Source organism: Rhinolophus sinicus, chromosome 1 (assembly GCF_057876585.1).
Source record: "Rhinolophus sinicus isolate RSI-liver-muscle chromosome 1, RSI-T2T, whole genome shotgun sequence".
In the NCBI taxonomy this organism is placed as follows: Eukaryota; Metazoa; Chordata; class Mammalia; order Chiroptera; family Rhinolophidae; genus Rhinolophus; species Rhinolophus sinicus.
Window position 1 is genome coordinate 15,037,774 of NC_142501.1, and position 23,188 is coordinate 15,060,961.

Genomic DNA, 23,188 nt, shown 5'->3' on the forward strand with positions numbered 1-23,188 from the left:
TTCTCAGTGGAGGTGTGACGAGTGAGTGTCACACACTCAAGTGGCCGCAACGGACATGGGCTTAGCTGCTGACTTGAGGAGGACAGCAATCCTGGATTTTCCTGAAGTTGACAGCTAGTAGTTTGTTTTATTTGTGGATTTGTGACTATTCCCCTCCTCTCCAAAGGGCCGTGGACACCCGTACGAGACAATGGTTCTGGGACCTGCTCAGTTATTTGTGGGGTCTTGGGCGTTAGACTCACGTCATATGAGTTAAAAATATGCGTCTCACATTCCTGAGTAGATGAGGAGTGGGGAGAGCTACTCCCTGCAACTCTAATATTTAGGCAATATAGTATTTATATGAAAGGCAATCTAGCTGACCTTGGCTTCCATTGATATAAACATTTCTTGATCACCGATTTTGTGTGAGGTACTATGCTGCGAGCAGGATACAATAGATCTTTTCTGGTGGAATTTCCCCACAGCCCCTGGATAAGTACCAAAACCCTAGAAAATCACGAACCCCCATGGGAATTGCTGTAGAAACTTCTAGAAATGAATGGATGGCACTCAGATATGGTATGTGGAAGACCAGTTACACGTGGGGCAGGGGCAGCAGAAGCCAAGTCGAAGCCTTTGTGTTTGTTGGGGTGGCTGCACACACACTGCTTCTAGTGTCTCATTGCACATGGAAGGGATGGAGGGGAGCCTTGTGGCAGGCAGGCTCCCCTTCCTGCCCCCCCGATGCTAAGGGCCTTTGTATAGGTTTTCCTGAGGACTAGATGACAATGCTGCCTGTCAGAGGAGTAGAAGGCAAATGTCGTAGCCTACACTGTCTTTCCTAAAGGAATGAATCAAGTGATTCCTCACCCTGAGGCTACATGGAAGGTGATGCACAGTCAAAAATAAATTGACTTTCTGTTCTCCTGGCCTGACTGGGAGATCTGGCCGCTGGCACTTGGCTGCTTTTGTCATTTCTAAAAGGAGAAATAGATCACGACTTCTAAGCAGGGGTGGTGTCTGCTGTTTACAAGCCTGACTGGCTCAGGTCTCCTGGGGCTCCCTGGGTCTCTCCCTGGCTTCCTGCAGGCCTTTGTGGATGAACCATGGGTATGAATCTCCACAGAGACCTGGGTTGGGCCCAGGCTGGGTCAGGTGCCACAGGGGACCAGCTGGGGACTTGGGCTGACCTCAGTGATGATGACACCCAGGAAGACAGCTGCATGTCCTTCCATAAGCCCCATCCCAGAATGTTGTCACCATCCACGAGCATGGAGTCATACTGGCCCTTGTTGGGGGCCACGCCAGGTTGAGAACTTGTCTTTATCCCCAACCCAAAAAGTTTCATCAGGGCACAGAAACGACACCCGAAAATGCGGCCCCCTGCAGGCAAGTTAGCTACAGTAGGTAGAGGCAGAAGACAGTGGCCCAGACAGCTGCACCTGTAAGTCCTGTGCATGATGGGAAGGAACTCTGAGGGTGGCAACCAGAGGTGCATGCTGACTTAGGGGACTAGTTTGCCCAGCCACACTCTGGTTGGTAGAGTGGATAGGTGGTGGCTCACTGCAAGCGACACAAGCATCCATTTTTGATCTAATGTCATTTCTCCCGACTTTTTCTGTGGGGTCTCACTTTCCAGTCTCTCAAATGAGTGAAGTTCTTAAGCTCCAGCTGTTGGGTAAAGAGCTCACTCACATCAAAAAATGGGCAGAAGACATGAAAAGACATCTCTTCAAAGAAGACAAACAGATGGCCAACAGACACATGAAAAGATGCTCAACATCACTAGTCATCAGGGAAATGCAGATAAAAACCACAGTGAGGTATCACCTCACACCTGTTAGAATGGCTGTCATCAACAAGTCAATAAACAACAAGTGCTGGCGGGGATGTGGAGAAAAGGGAAACTTTGCACTGTCGGTAGGATTGCAAATTGGTGCAGCCACTAAGGAAAACAGTATGGAGTTTCCTCAAAAAGCTAAAAATAGTTCTACCATATGACCTAGCTATTCTACTTCTGGGTATTTATCCGAGAAAACAAAAACACTATTTTAAAAAGACACATGCAACCCTCTGTTCACTGCAGCACTATTTATAATAGCTGAGATATGGAAACAACCTAGGTGTCCATCAATAGATGAGTGGATAACGATGTGATCTCACACACACACACACACACACACACACACACACACACACACACAGAATGGAACACTACTCAGCCATAAAAAAGATGAAATATATTGCCATTTGGGACAACATGGATGGACCTACAGGGCATGACGCTAAGTGGAATTAAGTTAGAGAAAGACAAGTACTATATGGTTTCACTTACATGTGGAATCTAAAAAAACAAAACAAACAAATAAAACAAAGGCAGACTCATAGAAAGAGACCAAAGGGATGGTTACAGAAGGGAGTGTGTGGGGGATGGGTGAAAAAAGTGGAAGGGGAATAGAGTCAGTAATACAGTGATAGGTTTGCACAGTGACAGATGAGTACTACCGTGTTACTCTGAAAATAAGACCTAGCCAAACCATCAGCTCTAATGCGTCTTTTGGAGCAAAAATTAAAATAGCAAAATATATTAAAATAAGACTGGGTCTTATATAATAAATATAAGTCTTATATTCATTTTTGCTCCAAAAGATGCATTAGAGCTGATGGTCCGATTAGGTCTTATTTTCAGGGAAACACAATAGGATTAGTGGGGTGATCACATTGCAAAGTATAAAAACATCGAATCACTATATTGTACACCTGAAACTAATATACCTAATATCATATGGTATACCAAGTCTGCTTACACGAACAGAAAAAAATTAAAAAAGAAGAGCTCACTCGTATATACAAAGGATGCGCGGCTTGGGAAAATCATTTCTTTTAATGACAGAGAAAGCGCACCAAACTATAACAGAAGCCCATGAGGAGCTGCCACTGTACAAGTCAATGCCCAGAGGCCCTGAACAAGCATGAGACATTCACAGGGAAGTCAGTCACGGTTAAGGAAACATCCACGCAGCATCTCTGAGGACACGGAGGCAGAAGGCAGTGACGAGTCACGCGCGTGCTGTGTATCTGTAACTTGGACTCCTCTGCACTTTTTGTTTCTTCCCCTTCCTCATTTGATGGTAGGGCCTGGGGAGGTTTGCAAATGACCAAGTGGAAGACAGGCCTTATGTATCAACACCACAGAAGAGTCAATACGTAGACAGACGTGGCTCAGGTTCTCCATGGGTCACACCCATGAAACAGGGACATGACATCTGTCCTCTGAACAGTGGCTCAGGGAGCAAGTACGATGGACGAACAGCAGCTCCTTTGAAATCTAGGGTCTGCGCACAACTTCCCAAAGGCATGCTAGGAAATAGGCTGAGCAACGAAAACTTTGCCATCCCAAAGGGTAAAAGTCATTCTCCTAGTTTTTACTGCATGTACCTAGGTTTCAAATGAAAGGACAAGAAAAAAGGCGGCAACTCAGAAATTATTTGGAATATTGTGGCACTTCACCAATCTCTTTTGCTTATAATATATGGCAGAGCAAACGAAACCCTGTCGATATAAACTTTCATTATAGATAACCCTATACTGTACACTCTCAGAATACAGAAAGAATCCATCCTATCATACAGGTTTCATCTTTAAAAATAATCTAACATAGTCATATTCTCTGGCTAGTAACAAACTATTAACATCTTCTGAGAATACAGAGAAAACTCTGGGATTAATAGTAAATTCTCTGACGTGCTCTCCCCCCACCCCCCATTCAGCATCCTCTAAGAACACATTTCTGCAAAAGCATCCCAGAATCATTCGTAATTAGGAAAAGAAATGGATATGTTCGTTTCACCAAATGGAGTTTTAGCAAGAAGTGATGGAACATTTTTACCTTGGCAAAAATGAAGCACAAACATTAACATTTCACAGGTTCGGGCCCATGCAAATGCATGTTTTGTTATGTGGGGCTGTTTTATTCTCACCCCGAAACCACGATTCGCATGCAGGTTGTTTTCGACTATTAAGAGATAATTATTGGCAGTGCACCTCTTTTGTGTAACCATGATCACTAAGGCAAGATTATTTCACCTTGTATAGATTATCAGCAATATCTTGTCAGATGCAGGTTTATACAGTGTGGACCTGTGAAGTACTGTTTTTTGTTTTGTTTTTTGTTTTTTTAAAAGAAAAAAAAAATAACCTCAAAACACAGATCCCTAAACACAATTCAGTTGAAAATGAACTGTTATGCCTTTAGAAATATATTTTAAACTACAAGGCTGCCCTGTTTTGGTAATTTTTTTATGAACAGTTTAAAAAGTTCCCACCCCTAAAAATTTGTCAAATTATTTCTTCATTATTGGTAACAGTCTCACCAATCTGCTACCACGGTTGGCTCTTGCTGACTGTAGCTATGAAGTTCTTGACGTGTAACGTGCTGTTCCTCAGGGCCAGTCAGTGCAGTTAAGTTCTCCAACTGTCAACCTGGAACCCCAGCGACCTTTAGTTCCCAATCCATCCCTTCGACAGTGGTCCCCACAATGGGTGCTCAACTACCCTGGCGTGCTTTCCGATGGCGTTAGCTTGGCTGCCCCATGTTGACCTTCAAGCTCTGGACCCAGCTGTGCTCTGATCTGTAGACCAGTGAACATCCTTTGGTTTTTTTCAACAGGAACACATGGGAGCTGAACTTGCTTATTTAAGGGAAGCTGAGGCAGCAGAGGCAGCTCTGTGGCCCAGCCCAAAACAGACGCCAGGTGAAATTTGTATGTTTGTGTGAAGCCAATGCAGCAGGAGAACTGGCAAGTCCCCGGGGAGCATTCCCTGCACTGGACGTTTCATACAATGGAACCTTTGGAAGATGACAAGTGGATGGACTGAATCCTGACGGCCAACGTCCTCTGTAAGTCCTGGAGCACGTCGTGGCCCGTTCCCTCGCCGTTTTTGTCATATAGGAGCTGCTTGAACGCTTCGTTTTCAATGAGGACCATCATGTTTTTGAGGAAGTAGCCTTCACAATATGCCGAGAGCTCTGTGACTCCGAGAAACTGCAGAGTGGAGAGGAAGCAGGAGATGGTTATATTTCTGAAATGTACCCTATGGCTTTCATATATGAGGTTGGTGCAAAAGTAATTGCAGTTTAAAAGGTTAAAAATAACTGCAAAAACCACAATTACTTTTGCACCAACCTAACAGAATAATGGCGGACACCTACGAAGGCAGATTGACGGCAGAAGAGGCCCTGATTCTCCACCCTTTGCTGTGTTCACACTCTTGGGACAGGAGTCCGAAGCTCCTCCCATTAAAGGGCTGGAGTCTGTTTCTCCACCGCGTGGCCCTGTGACCTGCTCAGACCAACAGAACATGGTACCAGTGAGAGTCGCCAGTTATGAGCTAGATTCAAGTGGCTGCGTGTGCTTCTGGGCTCTCTCTCAGAACCCTGCCTCTGCCACAAAAATGAACTCGAGCCTGTCTGCTTGGAGAGTGACAGCCCACGTGAGGATGAGTAGAGTCAACCCAGCTGTCCCCGCTGAAACCAATGACCGAGTCCAGCCAGCATCAGCAAAGCCAGCCACGGCTGACCAGTGAGCTGACCTTAGAATCAAGGTCCGCTGAGGCCAGAAGGAGCTTCCAGCCTTCTCCTCGACTCATATGCTAAATAAGGGCTCGCTGCTTTAACCACTGGGTTTTGTGTTTCTTTGTAGCACCACAGGTCACTGGTACACAAGTGGAGTTGTGGACACAGTTCTAAGGTCTTTCCCAGTAACTCATTTAATTCTCACAACAGTCCTGTTGGACTGTTGGCACTGCCTACCTACTCCCTGTATTCAGGGGTGATTTTGCCTCCCAGGGGACATTTGGAAAAGTCTAGAGATATTTTTGATTGTCACAGCCTGGGTGGTGGTGGTGGTGTGTGTACTACTGGCAACTAACACGTAGTGCTGCCAGACAGCCCGTGACACAGGAAAGCTCCCACAGTGAAGAGTTATGCAGCCCAAGCTGACAATCAATAGTGCTGAGGTTGAGAACCTGTTCTAGAGACATGGTTCCTGAGAGAGGAAACCAATATGGAAGGGACTATATTGACTCGACTCACCATTATAAGCCCATGTAGAGGGTTTGGCAGACAGTAGATATTTAATAAGTATGTGCTGAATGCGTGAATAAACAGTTATCTCTCAGAGTAATGAAACTAACGACAAACATTTATTGAGAGCTTACAATTTCCCAGGCACTTTACAAACGCATTTCACATGCCTCATCCTGTTCAATGCTCAGATTTCCTTGAGGCAGGTATTATTATCACCTGCAATGTACAGATGAGGAGATGGAGACAAGAGAGTAAGTCACAAAAATTCACACCTCACGTCAAGGGCAGAAGTAGGAACTGAGTCCTGGTAATTCAAGTCCTTAACGCCCCGTAACCGCGAGGATGGCACTGCCTCCAGCCTGACGCCATTAACCAGAGGGTAGGTGTTTAACCTCACAGGCAGGCTTGGTGGAGAAATTCATGTTTGAGATGCAGAAGCTAATGAGTGGGTCCGCTGTCTGCCTTCAGACCTTTTCTACCGTTTTCAAAGCTTGTAGGTCTCTCTCTTATAATGAACTGGATGCTCAGACGTTGGCTGGTAAGTGTTCCTTGAGATGACACCCTGCTGCTTTATTTAGATGCTGAATCATCCTTCTGAATGCTCTGATAGTCTGTCCTTTAGACCAGAGATGCATTTGAACTTGTTGAATGTGCAATGATGGCATGCTGATGAGCCAATGCCGACAGCGCTACGGTGGAATGAGCTGGAAGACTTGGATTTGAGCTGGGACTCACCAACCTTTCTGAATATGTGACCAGGGCTGGGTCACTTGACCTCTGGCTTTAGGTTCCTCATTTTCAAAAGGGGAATTATGACTCCTGCCACACAGACTTGCTGGTGGGATTCAATGGAATATGATTTAGGGTGGGGCTCTTGTCATCTGTCACACTCAGAGGAGCAGGTTAGGAAGGTAGCTAAGAGAGGGGGGCTCTGGAATATGCCGCTCACTAGCCACCTGCTGTTGGGCAAGTTATTTAATCTCTGTGCCTCAGTATTCCTATCTGTAAATGGGGGTCATAATAACCAATAAGCTGTTGTTGGGATTAAATGAGATAATACATGGAGTGTTCAGAATGCTGACTGTAACCAGCCCGCACTCAATGCTGGTTGTTATTATATATGTAAACTATTTACCATTATTACTCTCCTTTTCAATAACTTGTATCCAGTGACTCATGTGTGGCCAGGTTGTGATAAGAGGAGTTAACTGTAGCTACAGAATCTAGCTCAGCTAACTGGTCTGTAACCTTAAACTCAGTGACATCATGGGCTAATTCACTGAGTCAACAGCCCAACTGTCTGCATAAACACCTTGTGCAACCAACTCAACAACAATAAAACAACTTGATTAAAAAATGGGTGAAGGATCTGAATCGACATTTTTCTAAGGAAGACACGTAGATGGCCAACAAACACAAAAAAAGATGCTCAACATTACTGATTGTTACAGAAATGCAAATCAAAACCACTATGAGGTATTACCTCATAGGTGTTAGAATAGCTATTATCAAAAAGACAAGAAATCAGTTCTGGAGAGGATGTGGAGAAAACAGAACTCTCATATACTGTTGGTGGCATTGTAAATTGGTGCAGCCACTATGGGAAACAGTATGGAGGTTTCTCATAAAATTAAAAAGAGAGCTACCATAGGATCCAGCAATTCCACTTCTGTGTTTATCTGAAGAATGGGAAAACACTAATTTGAAAAGATACATGCACCCCTATGTTCATTGAAGCATTATTTACAACAGCCAAGATCTGGAAACAACCTAAGTGTCCATCAACAGACAAATGGATAAAGAAGATGTGGTATGTATATACAATGGAGTATTGCTCAGCCATAAAAAAAGATGAAATATTGCCATTTGGGACAACATGGATAAACCTTAAGGTTTTATTATGCTACATGAAATAAGTCATACAGAATAGGACAAAAATCATATGATTTCACTCATACATGGAATATAAAACAAAAAAGAAACAAAGGAACAAACAAAATAAAAAACAAACGCAGATACAGACAACAGATTTGTGGTCACCAGAGGGGAAAGCAGGTTGGGGGAGGGTGAAATGGTTTAAAGGGGGTCAACTGTATGGTGACAGATGGAAACTAGAATATTGGTGGTGAGCACACTACAGTGTATACAGATATCGAATTATAATGTTGTAATGCAGGGTCTCAGCTCCCACTCCCCGCACAAGAACACAGGATATGGTGAGGCCAAAAAGGAACACCCACGGACCCATAGATAGGGGAGTCATACCACTATATTCTCAATGGCGGCTGGTCGAGACACAAAAGAAAACATCCGCCAGTACCCCAACGAGAGGTCTTACTGCACCCCAGTCTTGCTGGCGGCCAGGCAAGACACAGGAAGTAGGAGCAACACGATCCACAATCCACAATCCGCTTGCTAACCGCACTCGTTAGCTGAATCTGCCATCTGCTTCTTTGCCAACCAACCAACCCTGTAGCGTAGCCACGGCAGTTATACTAGTGGCTAATGGCTAACTGGTAACAGTTGATGGCCATTTACTACCCGAGCCAGTACCTTTCCTCGTGAGGCCGAGAGCCTGGAAACTGTTCTCTGGGACTCTGTTCCCACAAATGTTATACACCTGAAACTTACATAAAGTTATTAACCAATGTTACCACACAAAAAACAATAATCCTTCCAAAGTGCTTGAACAAAAAACAAACAACCAACCATATGCAATCTTGTGCAAGTCAAATCACCTCTCTGGGCCTCAGTTTCCCAAGCTACAAAATGAGGGAGATGGATTAGAAGCAATCAGGCCGTGCTGTGCATTTAGGACGGGGACACACCAGGTAATTCTGTGCTCTGTGAGCGAATGGAGACTACACACCAGACATCTGCCTACCTGCACACAGCTAACTATTTACAGAATTGGGACTGGAACACTCGTACCCTAGGCCAGTGTTGACAAACTTCAGGCCTATGGGCCAAATCTGGCCCAGCACCTGGTTTTGTAAATAAAGTTTTATTGGAACACAGCCACACCCATTCATTTACATATTGCCTGTGGATGCTTTTGCACTACAATAGCAGAACTGAGGACGTATAAAAGGGACCGTATAGCCTTTGTGAAAATACCAGGGGTGCCAAAAAACATATACAAGTGGACACTTGGGTCAACGTTGCTCAAGTTCGCCATCATCAGAAGTGTCTGGACGCTGATGGTAACCATTTGAACACCTCCTGTAACTGCAGAAGTCAAATGTGACTTGTATTCATCTTTTGTTATCCATATATATTATTACAATTTTAATAGTTTTTTCCTTTCTTAAAATGTGTATACATTTCTTTTGGTGCCCTCTGTGTTTATTGGGCCCAAGTTTGTTGATCCCTGCCCTAGACTAATTTTTTCAAGGGCAGAGACCATGTCTCACTAATTTCTTATTCTGATGAATACAATTCCTGGTAAATAGTGGGTGCTCAGTAAACACCAGTGAATGAATCCCGTGTGTTCCAAACCTGTGTTCTTTTCATCACGGTGCACTGTTGAGCTCACTGTATTAGCTTAGATTCAATCTGATGAACTAGCTCGTGCTTTTACTCAAGTTGAAAGATACCCTGAAAGGGCCATCAGAAGCCTCAGGGCCTCTTTTGTTATAACTGAATAGTTCAGCACAACTTTACTAGTTAAAGGATGGAGAAGCCGTGCATTTATGGGCTGGGCTTCTCATCTGTGTAACACTAATTCTATACCACTAATAACACTGCATCTAACTGAGACAGACAGCTGTAGTATAGAGGCCTTGCTGACATTTGGAACATGGTTGTTAGTGTCTAAAATGCCTGCATTTCCTGGCGTTCCAAACCGAGTGTTGGTTTCTTTCTTTTCCGTCTCTTTTACTAAATCAGCCTCAGTTTGCAGCACAGTCAGTAATAGAATCCACATGGCGGGCCATCATTAGCGGGGGCTCCAGTATCCACAGCATAGAGGAAGCAGAGCACACAAAGGGCAGGGGTGCTGGCATCGCCCCCTTCTCCATGTGTATATCACGAAGGGCAGACGTTTGCATTGGCAGCATTCCAGGATGTAACCTTGGAGGCTGAAGCTGCTGTCTGCAAGAGGCAAAGCTCTGGCTGCAAAGGTACAAACATGATAGAGACATTTTGCTGCCATAGGTGTTCTAAGCCTGTAGCACAAACATGCTCCCAGCTGGGGCTCATATTGCATGGGGCTGCATTAGTAAATAACAAGATAGCTACAGAAGCTGCCTGCTGAGAGAGAGAGAGAGAGAGAGAGAGAGAGAGAGAGCCTGACTGTAGTTTTTGATTTACTGATGACCAATCAGAAAATATTTTTTTTGAGTATCAAGGATTATTGAAAATATTTCAAACATTTTTTTAGGCCAGACAGTAAACACAAGGTTAAGAACCTGTGCTTTGGAGTGAGATAAATCTAGGTTTATGTTTCTGGATATGTACCCCAAAGAACTGAAAGCAGGGACTCAAACAGGTATTTGTCTATTCATGTTCATAGCAGCATTACTCACAATAGCCTAAAGGTGTTACCCAAATGGACAGATGTCCATCGATGGATGAATGGATAAACACAGTGTGGTATATACATACAACGGGATATTATTATTCAGTCTTAAAAACTTAAATTCTGACACATGCTACAACATGAATGAATCCTGAGGACATTATGCTAAGTGAAATAAGCCAGTCACTTAAAGACAAATACAGTGTGATTCCACTTATATGAGGTTCCCAGAATAATCAAATTGATAGAGACAGAAAGTGAAATGGTGGTTTCCAGGGGCTGGGTGGAGAGGGCAATGGGGAGTTAATTGTTTAATGGGTACAGAATTTCAGTTTGGGAAGATGAAACATTCTAGAGATGGAGGGTGGTGACGGTTGCACAACAATGTGAATGTATTTAATTCCACCGAATGGTACACTTAGAATTAGTAAAAATGGTAAATTTTATGTTATGTGTATTTTACCACAATAAAAAGATATAGCTGTGCGACCTTAAGCAAGTTACTTCACCTCTCTGTGCCTGTTTCCTTATTATGACATGGGACGAATGATAGCATTTACGTAAAAGGGTTGTGGTGAGGTTTTAAAAAGATGGTGCACCAAGGCTCTTAGCACAGGTGCCTGCGCATTGAAAGGGCTCACTGGCTGTTGGCTTAAGACAGAAAATGACGTCTCAAACACAACTTGATTTTTCACAATGAGCAATGAGAGCGTTCTTCACATTGGTTGTCACTCTCCAGAGCTGTGGAGGTGGGAGGCAAGGATACTGAGCTCCAGTTATACAAAAGACAAGTTTCTGTTTGTTTAAATTAATTCCTGATCTTATTTCATTGGTTCTTCCTAGCAAATGTTAATCCTCCAACCTGAGCACATGAAACAAAATGGTCCCAGTATCCCCACTTGTGGAATGAATTGGGGGAAATCAGAGGTTCCCGCAAAAAGACATGAAGACTGGCCTTAGGGCTGAAGTTGCCACAGTCATCCTGAGACCTTGTTCAAAATCTACAGAGGGTGCCCCCCCCCAAAAGTGTAACATTTTAAGAAAGGAAAAAACTGTATTAAAATTGTAACACTCATATACTGATCACAAACGATGAATACAGGTCATGTGTATACATGTTTTTGGCCCCCCCGGGAAGATTCCTGGGCCCCACTGCAGGCAGGCTCACTGATGTGGGGGTGCTAAACAGAGAGGCGGACTCTCTCCAGGTGATTCTGATTGGTAGTCAGGTGTTGGATTTACCTCTCCATGGATCTCTCTAGTGTTGACAACCTGTTCTCAGCCTTGGCCACATCCGAGAGTCACCTGGGAAGCTGGGAAAAACACCTGTTCCCAGGCTGCACCCCAGAGGTTGATTCAATTGCTCCGTGATAGGTCCCAGGCATGGAGATTTTATGGGAGCGCCCAGGTGACTCTCCTGTGCAGCCAGTGCTGGAACCACGGCTCTAGAATAGCAGTCCTCTCCCTTAAGCACACACCAGAATTGTCTGGAGGGCTTTGGAAGCCACAGATGGCTGGGCCTCACTCACCCTGAGTTTCTGATTCTGTAAGTCTGGGGTGGGGCCCTAGAATTTACATTTCTAACAGATTTCCTAATGAGGCGGATGTTGATGGATCGAAGCCCACACTTTGAGAACCACGGTTTCAGAACCTTGCTACTTGAGGTGTGGCTTAGACCAGCCGAAGAGGCTTCCCCAGGGAGCTTATAAGAAACACAGAGCCCAGGGCACACCCCGGGCAGGCTGAGACAGTCTGCAATGTGGTTCACGTGCACGTTCGAGTTTGAGAAGCACCGTGGGAGAAGAGCTCTGCTTTGAGAACTTCTGGGTTCCTGCTTTCACTGTATTCTGGAGGGGAGGGATGGAGGACAAGGCAGCTTCTCCAGAGGAGGAGGCAGATGTTGGGTGGAGTGCAGGCGGGTGAGGCTCTGTGAGCAGCCTCTGACTCAGTGTATCCACGAAGGAGAAGCCTTGCTCCCATGCGTGCATGGTGTCCGCTCGGCCGTGACAGTGGGCTGCTTACCTTGGCATGGTTGTAAATATCCACACAGTTGTCTGTGCTGATGCCTTTTGCACAGATAATCTCACAGTGTCGCTGCAACGCCTCCAGCTGGAAAAATTTAGCCGCAGACAGAAGCTGAAATGCACAAAAAGAGCTTGTTAGAGGTTGAGGGGGTAAGAGGAAAGGTACAACAGTGCAGAGAAAAATCCTCATCTTCCACAGCGAAGGGACTGGAAACAGTGTCGGTAGGTCACTTTCAAGCACGGAGGTTGACACTAGAGGAATAAGACACAGTGATGGAACGATGGTAGGGGAAGATGACAGAGGGGAGGGATGGGGTGGAAGTGAACCAAGTTCACATCGATGATAGCCGGAGGTCAAGTAAAAATGCCTAAAATTGTTCTGTCCAGAAATAAGGGTGAATGATGTTATTTAGCAAGATGGGTATCGACGTGGCTCGCTCCCTTTGTTCATCTAGGATCCACTCAAACATCACCTCTGAGGAGAAGCCTCCCAGACCACCTCACCTCAGGTCGCCCCCTCCATCACCGTCTGTCCCCCTTACCCTCTCTTTCTCCTCCTCGCAGCCCTTCTCACACCAGACATATGTCTGTCACCCTCCCCCGAGTCCCGGAAGGCAGGTATCTCTGTCCATTTGCATCACTGCTGCATCCCAGCCCTGAGTATGGTGCGTGGCCACGGCAGATGCTCAAGAGATGTGTGTTGGAAGAGTGACAGGCTTGGGGGAGGGGAAGAAAAAGCTGAAGCAAGGATTCCAGAGTAAGAAAAGGATTAACGGGCCGAAAGGAGTATACAGCCCTCAGGGCACGCACTATGTGCCACGCACTGTTCTCAGCACCTTAGACACACAGGAACTCTTAAAATCCTGACAACACAACGAGGTAGGTATCATTACCTCCATTTTATAGGTAAGGAAACTGAGGCTCAAAGAGGTTAAATAACCTGTCTCAAATCACACAGCTCAGAAGGGGCAGAGCCTGGATTTAAATCCAGTCTGGCCCAGAGTCCATGTTTTAACCACTGTATGGGTTCACCGCGTGAATTGATCGGGTTCTGACATCTCAGACCAGGCAGGTACCCTGCACATCAGACACCTGAACGAGGTCCTGGCTGTTTGATCCAGATTATCGGAGTGATTTTGGCTTTGGGTTCAAAGCTCCCAGCTTTGGGTAGAAAAACCAACAAGGGTTCTCCTTTTAGGAAAGAACAGAGAAAATCTTGACCTTGGACAGAAAAGAGCAGAACAAGCCCCCCTGGAACAGGATGAATCACCAACGGCTGACGGCAAACCCGACAGCCGAGGCGCCATGCTATGGGAGTGAGGGATGGTCAACATGCATGAAGCCAGGAGAGCTTGTAACTGGCTCTCGGCATCTGGTCAGCGGACAGTGCTGTGATCTGAGGAATGTTTTCAGATAATAGAATTCTCTTACAAATGACAAGGGGAAGAAGTCATCAAGGATAGTTCCTGATGATGACATTTGAGCCCCCAGCTGTGCTTGGAGCCTCAGACTCTTCAGTAGATTTCCTTTAGCTCACCTTCCAAAGCCAGTAAAATTGGGATTGAGCTAGAGCATCCAACACCCCAGCCTTCCAGAGGGTGATAAGAAGCCTTCTGTTTGAGTCAAGCAGGCTTCCAAAGCCTGCATCCAAAGGAAAACCCAACACAGGTCCTCCAGACCTGCCCACGTGTGCTGGTGACCTGATTTACAAAGGCGCCCCCTCCCCCAATGACAGGCAGAATTCCTTACCTCCATTATCTCATTGTTTTTAATGAGAAGTGACTCTGCGCCCCCGTAGTAGAGATACTGCATGACCAGCTGGAAGAAAGAACACAGTAAACAGAGGATCAGTGGCACACACCATCATCTTCAAATCTTATTAAAATCAAGTCATTCCCCTAGCACTTCTCTTATAAAGGCCAAACCAGTATCAGCCACAATAATAACTGCCCTGAACACAGGGCCTCTCCATGTATAAAGCGCTTCTCCATCACATTATCTCATTGACTCAAGGTTTAGCTGTGGACTTGACATGCTGCTCCTTAGTGGAGACCTTGCGGCTAATGGCATTTAAATTGGGCTGTCCCATGCCCCCTTCAGACTCTGCCAGCACAAGCCTTTTCTGCAAGGGGGCGAAACGAACCATCATTAGGCTGAACGGCCTGTTTATGGAGTTGTTTTCCTTGGCAGCTGTCAAGCTGCATGACGTAGGGCTTGAAACAGCATCCACAGCCTCCTGGAGGCCCCAAGGCCAGGTGCAGCCTCTGCTGTGTCTGGCTCCTGCCTGCCTGTGATGTTGAACAGTCTTGGAGGGAAGGAAACTCAAAGCAGTCTCATTTAGTAAAATGCTTCTGTCAGCATGGAAGTGAAGTGAACAGGCCCCTGGGACCCTCTTGCTGGGTTGAGTTCAGCCCGACTAGGCCTATTTCAAGCCACAAATGAGGCTTTTTTTTTTTTTTTTTTTTTTTTTTTAAACAGGGAAGGAGGCGGGTAGAAGGAATAGTCCCTGGGGCCTGCTCAGTCTTCCCCATTACAGGAGCTTGAGGCTCGTGTGGCCGGGAAACCTTCCCCAGTCAAAAGCAATTACAGGCCTTGATTCTCCTGGACCGTGCCTTCCTGAGAAGGCCACTCATTCAGTGCATCTGCTGAATTTGTTGAGTGACATGGCAAGCCAGGTTCTTGTGAGGGGACCTCCCCAACCAGACCCCAGCCTCATGGTGTACGTGTCCTGTTCCCGAGCATTCAGAGAGCTGGGGACACAGCTGCTGCCCTCAGGCCTGGGTGACTTTCAGGGAGGGCCGAAGGCCCCACAGTAGGGAGGCAGTTAAGAGATTGGGTCTGGGGGTCAGCCAGGAGAAGAGCTACCTGGAGGGGCAGCTGGAAGGTTTGAGAGAGATGATGTACAGCAATGGTTCTCAGAGGTGATGCACCAGCATCACCTAGGTTCTAGCAAGAAACGCGAGTTCGCAGGCCCCATCCCAGACGTACAGAATCAGGAATTCCAGGGGTGGGGCCCAGGAATCTGCATTTTAACAGTTTTCTGTGTTTTAACAAACATCCCTCCCTGGTCATGACCAGCCTTGCCTCTTACTTATCTCTGAGTTGTCTCATCAACCCTCTTAAGAGTTTCCTGAGGGCTGGCCTCAGTCTTACCCACTCGTGTACTCTTTCCAGGGCCGTCCTTCCAGAATTGAACCAGACGAAACAAGGTCCTATTCAGAATCCTATGAACTTCATCCCCAGGGTACCCACGTTGGCTTACTAACCCTGGCTGGTGGGAGGACAGCATCAAGGGACCGCAATCGCCCCTGCAGGCCTGCCCTGTATGGATGTAAGCAGCCCACCAGGACTCACGCCCTGGATGAGACTCGGAGCTCTAGAAATGGGCTGCAAAGACGGCTTGGGGGTGGTGGTGAATTTCTATTAGCTGCAAGGATGTCCTTGTGGGGCAGGCCTTATGAATCAGGCATGAAGGAAGGTGGAAAAGGGAAGAAAACTGCTGTGCCCCCTCCCTCAGAGATGCCACATAAACCAAAACCCATCGTTAGTGGTATGGACTTCCCCCAAATGGAAAAAGACATGGTAATGTCATCTGGCCTTCACAGAGAGATCTTCCTTTCCTAGTGATATACATTAGGTTTATGTTAGATTCAGATCAATATTAAAATGATATTGGATTCCCCAAAGTCCACCAGTTCCCGATCACAATGGTCTCAACCACAGTTCTGGGACTTCACACCTACTCACCCCCCCACCCCCCCGATTTCTTAAGCCCTAAGCCTTCCTATGGCTCACAAACTTCTCAGCCTTCAGTATTTCGGCTAACACCTCATCCAGGAAGTCTTCCCCAATTTCCCTGGTCTGAGATGCCACAGCACGTTGGCTCACCCCTCTCTCTCACACACCCCACATTATACTATAGTAATTAATTACTCAGTTACCCCCTCTGGACTGAGTCCCCAGGAGAGGACTATCCTTGATCCTGTGCCCCCAGGTCCCAGCACAGTGTCAGGCGCATAGTAGGTGCTCAAGTAACGCTGTAGGGATGAATGGATGGTAAATGGGAAGGGCGGTGTGAGGAGGGGGCCAAGAGCACAGGAGGCTTATCATCGGGTGCAGTGGCTACGTCGCAGGTCAAGGACTGGAGGGAACCACCTGTACCCTGCGCCCACCGCCAGTGTTCCAGGCCACAGCAGGGGCTCACCTGAAAGATGGGGTACTTCACATAACCAATCTCTATGCAGGTGCTGTCATTTGTTGGTTTGCTAGAGAGGAGCGCTTTGAACCTGAACAAGAACACAAAACGAGAGAGAGAAAGACTCACCAACACATACACAGCTTGCAAGAAACTCAGCTCTTTTATCTCTTCTAACTCTCGACATACAACGACGACATATCCAGGTTTCTTATAATTTAATCCCCCTCCCTATATGGTTCCATAATCCAACATGAAGTTAAAACTCAACTTGAAAAGCAACAACAACAGTGTGTATTTCTCAGGCAGGTGATTAGAAAAGAAAGAATGCCTTTTGAAACCCATCCCATCTTGCAGGGCCCGTCGCAAAGGCTGGCTCCTCATGGAGTCTTCCCTGAGCCCAGGCTTCACTCTGGTGCCCACACAGCCCTCCCATCCCGTTCTTCCATCACCCATACAACCTTTGCTCCAAGAGGGCAGGAACTTCCACCATTTTGGTCTCTGCTTCATTCTCAGAGCCAATACCAGTCTGGACCTGATGCATTGTGGGTATTGAATCAACATCTATTGATGACCTAATGATATCCCTATGGCTGACCTGCTGTCTGGGGTTTTAGAAGCACTTTCCTGCCACCGACTAAACTACACACTCCTTGACAGTAGAGACCCCGTTATTGGAATACACTGATACTCAATATATTTAAGAATAAGCTCTTTGGGACTTTTAAAATTAAACTTTTAATTTTGAAATAATTACAGATTTACAGAAGAGTTGCAAAGATACTACGGAGTTCCTGTTTACATTTCCCCCAGTGTCCCCCAATGTTAACTAATGTTAACTACGCAGCCAAGGTCCCTTTGTCAAAACTGAGAAATTAACATCAGTACAATGTTGACTTGGTTCTTCTATGGTGTTGCAACCGAGAGCTACGCAAGGGACAACATGTTTTTCTTGTGGTGCAAAGCAGACATCTGGGGTTTGTATTTGGTTGTGTGGGGGGCACTGTGGATGCCAGGATGCTTTTACGGTTCATGAAGTGCTGGGCACACACATTCCTTAGCCAACTTCCCAGAAGTGGATTCTGCTTCTGGGTCCCCAGCGTCCTCAGCCTCTGCTCACCTGGTGGCCTGCCTCCTCCTCCATCTTTCAGCATCAGTCTCTCCTCTGCCCAGCTTCACTGATACTGTTCAGGTCCCTGGAGAATGTGGTTCTAAATGGTCAACCCCATCTCATCTCAAATCGAGAGGCCGAGAAAGGGCAGTGGCAGAGCTGGCAGGAGGGTGTTATACTGTTGTCACCTCCACAGTTAGGGAAAAGTAAGATTCAGAACCTGTGTACACGTATTTTGGTGGCTTATGCCAAAGTTTCCTGGTATTTGGAGAGCAGGCCCATCATGGCCGCTGTGTATGAGGTTTCAGGTTGTTCGCTGCACGAGGCAGTTGGCTGAGGGAGCTAAAATTCAATCCATGCTCTGCTCACCACGCTCTGCCCCACACGTGCTGTTTGCCTAGACAAACAGGCCCTTTGGCGATGTCACACAAAGGTGCACCTGTTTACACTGGTGGCAGCCCTGTATTGATTTTTTGTTTTTATTGTAAGTAAAAAACATGTAACAAAATTTACCATCTTAACCATGTTTAAGTGTACAGTAATGTTATGTATACCACGTTTCCCCAAAAAGAAGACCCAGTATTACATTAGGTTATATTATATTATACCCAGTATTATATTATATTATATTACATTATATTATATTATACCCGGTCTTATAGTAAAATAATTTATTATTATAAATTATATTAATTTTTGCTCCAAAAGATGCATTAGAGCTGATTGTCCAGCTAGGTCTTACTTTCGGGGAAACACGGTATTCACATTGTTGTACAACCCATCTTTAGAACTTACTCTGTGCCCATTAAACACTAACTCCCCATTCCTCCTGCCCCCAGCCCCTGGCAACCACGATTCTACTTTTTGTCTCTGTGAATCTGACTACTCATATAAACGGAATCATACAGTATTTGTCTTTTTGTGACTGGCTTATTTCACTTTGCATAACATCCCCAAGGTTCAGCTGTGTTGTCGTACGGGTGAGAAATGCCCTCCTTTTTAAGGCTGAACAATGTGTGTATATACCACATTGGGTTTCTCCAGTCATCCACGGAGGAACACCTGGGTTGCTCCTACCTTCTGACTACTGTGAACAACGTTGCTGTAAATATGGTGTACGAAAGCTCTGGACAGTCTCGAATCCTTGATTTTGAGAAGATAATCTGCCAGTCTAGGAGATATCACCGAACTTGAACTTCAGAGAATAGGAATAGCAACAGCCACACTCATAATTCAGCTGCTTTCCCAAGTGATGACACATACCTTGGAGAGGCTGTAAATAACAGCACTTTGTGAGCATAAAATGGTCTTCCTTCTACCAGAAAGGTGACATCAGACATTTCTTTATTGTTGAGGAAATGAGGATCTAGAGTAGGAAAGGGAAAAACGGAAGCTTTAGCAGAGAGAAGAGTGAAGTTTAGATTCCTCTTTTGGAAAGTGCCACTAAGAGCTGACGGGATAAAATGCTCCCTCGTGACACAGTGACCAAACAGGAGCTAGCTCAAAGGAACGCTCAAACCACTGAAATTCGTTTTCATAGGAAACCTTCATAGCTTATTCGTGATGAGAAGTAGCCCTTCCCCATAGAAGACTCACTCATAGCCTGAGTTCAGACAACTTTCAGGTGTAAGCGGTAAACACCTGCCCTCTTTGCCTCTAAGAATGTCACTCACCTCATCTTTGCTCCTCCTTCTCAGGCCCTGTGTCCTCCCTGCCTGATGGAATTGGTTGAGAAAAGCTGTCCCCTTACAGCTGTGTTCCAGGTGATTCGAAATCCAAGCCCTTCTTTCCCTGGGTGAGTGGCCAAAAAGCGACTCCCCCACCCTCGTCTCCAATAATAACAAAGGAGATAAAACGAGTACGTACTGAGCACTTACGACGTGCCAGGTGCCGTGCAAGCTGGCACTGACATGTGTAAGCTCATTCAACCTGGGAGATAGGGGCCACTGTCAGGTGTTGAGCTGAGACAACTGAGGCACACAGAAGTTAGGGTGACTGGCAGAAGCCAGTGACAGGTGAAGCCAGGATTTGAATGCAGCCGTTCTGATGGGAGGGGCTGCTTTGCTCAGCGCCAGCATTCTCTCATTTCAGCCATGTAGGCCTCGGGCTGCTAAGGTGCCCATCTGTCCTCTGCCCTGCACTTCTGCCAACGCCCCCCACCTCTACCCCTACCAGGCTCCACCTCGTTCAGTCTCTAAGTCTGTCCCAACCGAGGCAAGAGGGCAAGGTGGCTGTGACCTCTGGTGGGGCTTCCTCTTAGGTCACCCATCCTGTTAGTTCACTGGAGCTGCGTGCCCCAGGGTGGACCTTTATGAGTCTCTAAATTGAAGATTATTCAAGTTCCTGAGGCTGGGGACCCCCCGCATTCCCCGCTCAGGTGAAAAAGAGCAAAATGCTCTTTGTCCAGAGCCTCTCATCCCTGCAGATGGCACCACCATCTACCAGTTGCCCAAGCCGCGGATCCAAAGGCAACAGGATACTCTCCTCTCCTGGGCTCACTCAGATCTAGACCACCACAAACACTGTCCTTTCTTCCCCCTAAGTGCTTCTCGAGTCCATCTCCTCTGCCACTGCCCTCCCTAGAGCTACAGTCTCTCCTGTCTGGGGACCTACAGGAGCCTCTGTGGGTCCTGCCTCCACTCTCAGTCCCGTCAGTCAGTCACCCTTCCTAAAGACAGATCTGACCCCACCCCTCCTCTGCTGTAAACCTTTCAAGATCTCCCAGTGCTCTGAGTGCGAACTCAACAAAGCTCCTGTGACTGGCAGCGGCTGCCTTCTCCGGCCTCTCCCATCACAGGCCCATCAAACTGCATGGGTGCTTGAGCCTCTGTCACCTCTGGGCCTCTGCACAGGCTGCTCCTTCTACTTAGAACACTCTGGCAACACTTTCCAAACCTGGCACACCCCTACGTGGTCTTTGACCTTCCGCGCCCCCTTGTAGCCACGCCTGATCTCTCCGCCCACCCCAGCCTGACCGAGCGTCCTCCAGCTGTGCGCTCCCAGCACCTGTACTGTGCCTGGTGTCACCTCATGGCTGCACTGTACCCACTCTTATTTGTCTGCTTCTCCCTGCGCCCTGCACGCTCAGGAAGGCAGGACCTTGCCTGGCCTTTTCACATCCTTTCCTCTGTGTCTAGCACAGAAAGATGGTCGAGTATGGAGTAAGGGTGTGGGGCTTAGAAGCCAGAAATCTCAGCTGTGTGACCTTGGGCAAGTTATTAAACCGCTCTGTGCCTCAGTTTCCCCTTCTGTAAGATGGGACTGGTAATATCCATTATACACCTACATTGTACAGTTGCAATGAGCATTAAATGAATTAATTTACGTAAAGCACTTAGCAAATTGGCTGACATACTGTCTGAATAAACATGACCATTATAGTAGATGTTCAATTAATTAATTTTTTTTGCATGAATGAAAGAATGCCTGACCCTTGCTTCAGACTCTTGTTCTCGGAGCCTGCTGAGGACATCAGGCCCCTTCTTAGCCTGGGACCTGCTTGCTATTGACAGGCTCTTCCTCAGGGGTTCAAGGTCTGTCCTGAAATCAAACTCGAGCTGCTTTGTATGACTGGATTTAGGCTGTCCTCACCCATTGAAGGCAGGCCAACCCCCTGGATTCCTGGGGGCCATGACCCCTCAGCTGTTGGGCCCACCCTGTCTGACTTTACCTTGGACCCTGGCCTGGACCCATTTTTGCCCAAAGCCTGCTGTAACTTGGACCCAGAACGGGCCTGCATGGATGATTCTTCTTACTCAGCCCTCAGAGGTGGGACGGCCCGGCCCCTCCGTCCTGAGCTGCCCCAGATGGTGGTCCTAGTGTTCCTTCTCTCTTCTCTGTCAGCTCGTGTAACTACCTCACCTCTTCCCATGAAGAAGTTTTAATATAAATCATCAAAAAGGCTCAAAAAGTCAAAATCACCTGTAATCCCAAAACTTCTAGAACTATCCAGGTAAAGGGAAGACAGCCTACAGCGAAAGGCCTCAGAATTGACTAAAACTCACTTCTCCACTTGCTTTAAAGACTGTTAACAATTGGGAGTGACTTTCTCCCTCGTCTCAGCAACCTGCCTCCCTCTGCTCACTGTCTCACTCCCACTGTGTACCTCCAACCAGCCCACACTCCTGTTTTCCAAATGGCTCCTCCTCCTCCTTTTCGCTTTTTTTTTTACCTTCTCTCCCAGAATTCATTGGGATATACTACAAAAAAATCAGGCGTGTGCTTACCAGTTTGCAGAGTTCCTGCCACTCTCTAATGTTTCACAATGAGCCCGTTTCACTCATTTACAGGACCTGCCTGGCTCTCTAGAGATGCCAGTTTGGGACCCTTGTCACTAATCATTCTTATCTTTCCTTTAAAGCAGGTCCCTAAAGAACCACTATTTGGCAAACTATAGTTATCCTAGCTTGAAATGCTATATCGAAGATGTAAAATTCTCCATGCTCTATATTCCATTTATTAATAATGATATGTTCTGCCCTTTTTCTTCCCTATTGTGAGCTTTGAGGCTCTCAGGCTTGCCTTCCTTCTCTTGTGCTAACACTTGGAATTCCAAAGCTTGGCAAAACAAAACAAAACAGAAAACAAATACCCTTCCCTTAAAGTTGCTGATAAAAGAAATCTCAGTAAGTTCTGGAGGAAAAAAATGTTCCTTTTTCTCCTATAGTTACAGAAAAGCAGACTTTTATGCCGTGCCATTAAAACAGCCCTTGCAAATATTTGCTCTAACAAGGGTGTCTTGTAAGACACCCAGATATCAGAGAATTGCTATGTCGTGAGAATATACCCTTCAGTCTCTAACATCTATTAATATGATTGGTCTTTATAATTTGTTGTGCTTATAACATTTTAATTAACACCTATTTTCTACAAGGTGGGAATACTTGTAGTTTTGGTACATCCTGGTTTGCCCACAGAATGGGTGGAAAGAGAAACAGATAACCTTTGACTCAGCTGCTAAGTTTTTCATTTAGCAAAAAAAGTTGTGTCATTTATATGAACCCGTTATTCAAGACAGGAACAAAAACACTTTAAAACGGTTCCATGAATTCAGCCTTTTCACTCATTTAAACTAGCTCACCTGTTTCAAAAGTAATGGTTTTGCTAAAGAGTAGAATTTTCAGATGCTTCCAGTGCTCAAACATTTCCCAGTCTTTACAAGAAAAGGAGCTAGGAAGTTGGAAAGTTCCCCAATCTTCACTGTAAAAGGAATCCCCTATCCTGAATATAACTCCCCAGGCAGCAAGGAGACAGGCCACTGCAACTGACA

General features: G+C 46.2%; 1 protein-coding gene across 4 annotated transcripts in view; it reads right to left on the reverse strand.

The window, feature by feature from the left end:
* Window positions 1–3,212: 3,212 nt before the first annotated feature.
* The window catches only part of ABTB3 (ankyrin repeat and BTB domain containing 3), a 278,896-nt gene continuing 258,920 nt past the window's right edge, over window positions 3,213–23,188 (reverse strand). For all 4 annotated transcript variants that reach the window (XM_074326264.2, XM_074326263.2, XM_074326262.2 and 1 more), the window contains 5 exons: window positions 19,183–19,285; window positions 16,818–16,899; window positions 14,363–14,431; window positions 12,612–12,725; window positions 3,213–5,027 (listed from right to left, as the gene is read on the reverse strand). In XM_074326264.2, the coding sequence (XP_074182365.2) occupies window positions 4,818–5,027; window positions 12,612–12,725; window positions 14,363–14,431; window positions 16,818–16,899; window positions 19,183–19,285 (578 nt within the window). In that variant the 3' untranslated portion in view covers window positions 3,213–4,817. The remainder of the gene's footprint in view (window positions 5,028–12,611; window positions 12,726–14,362; window positions 14,432–16,817; window positions 16,900–19,182; window positions 19,286–23,188) is intronic.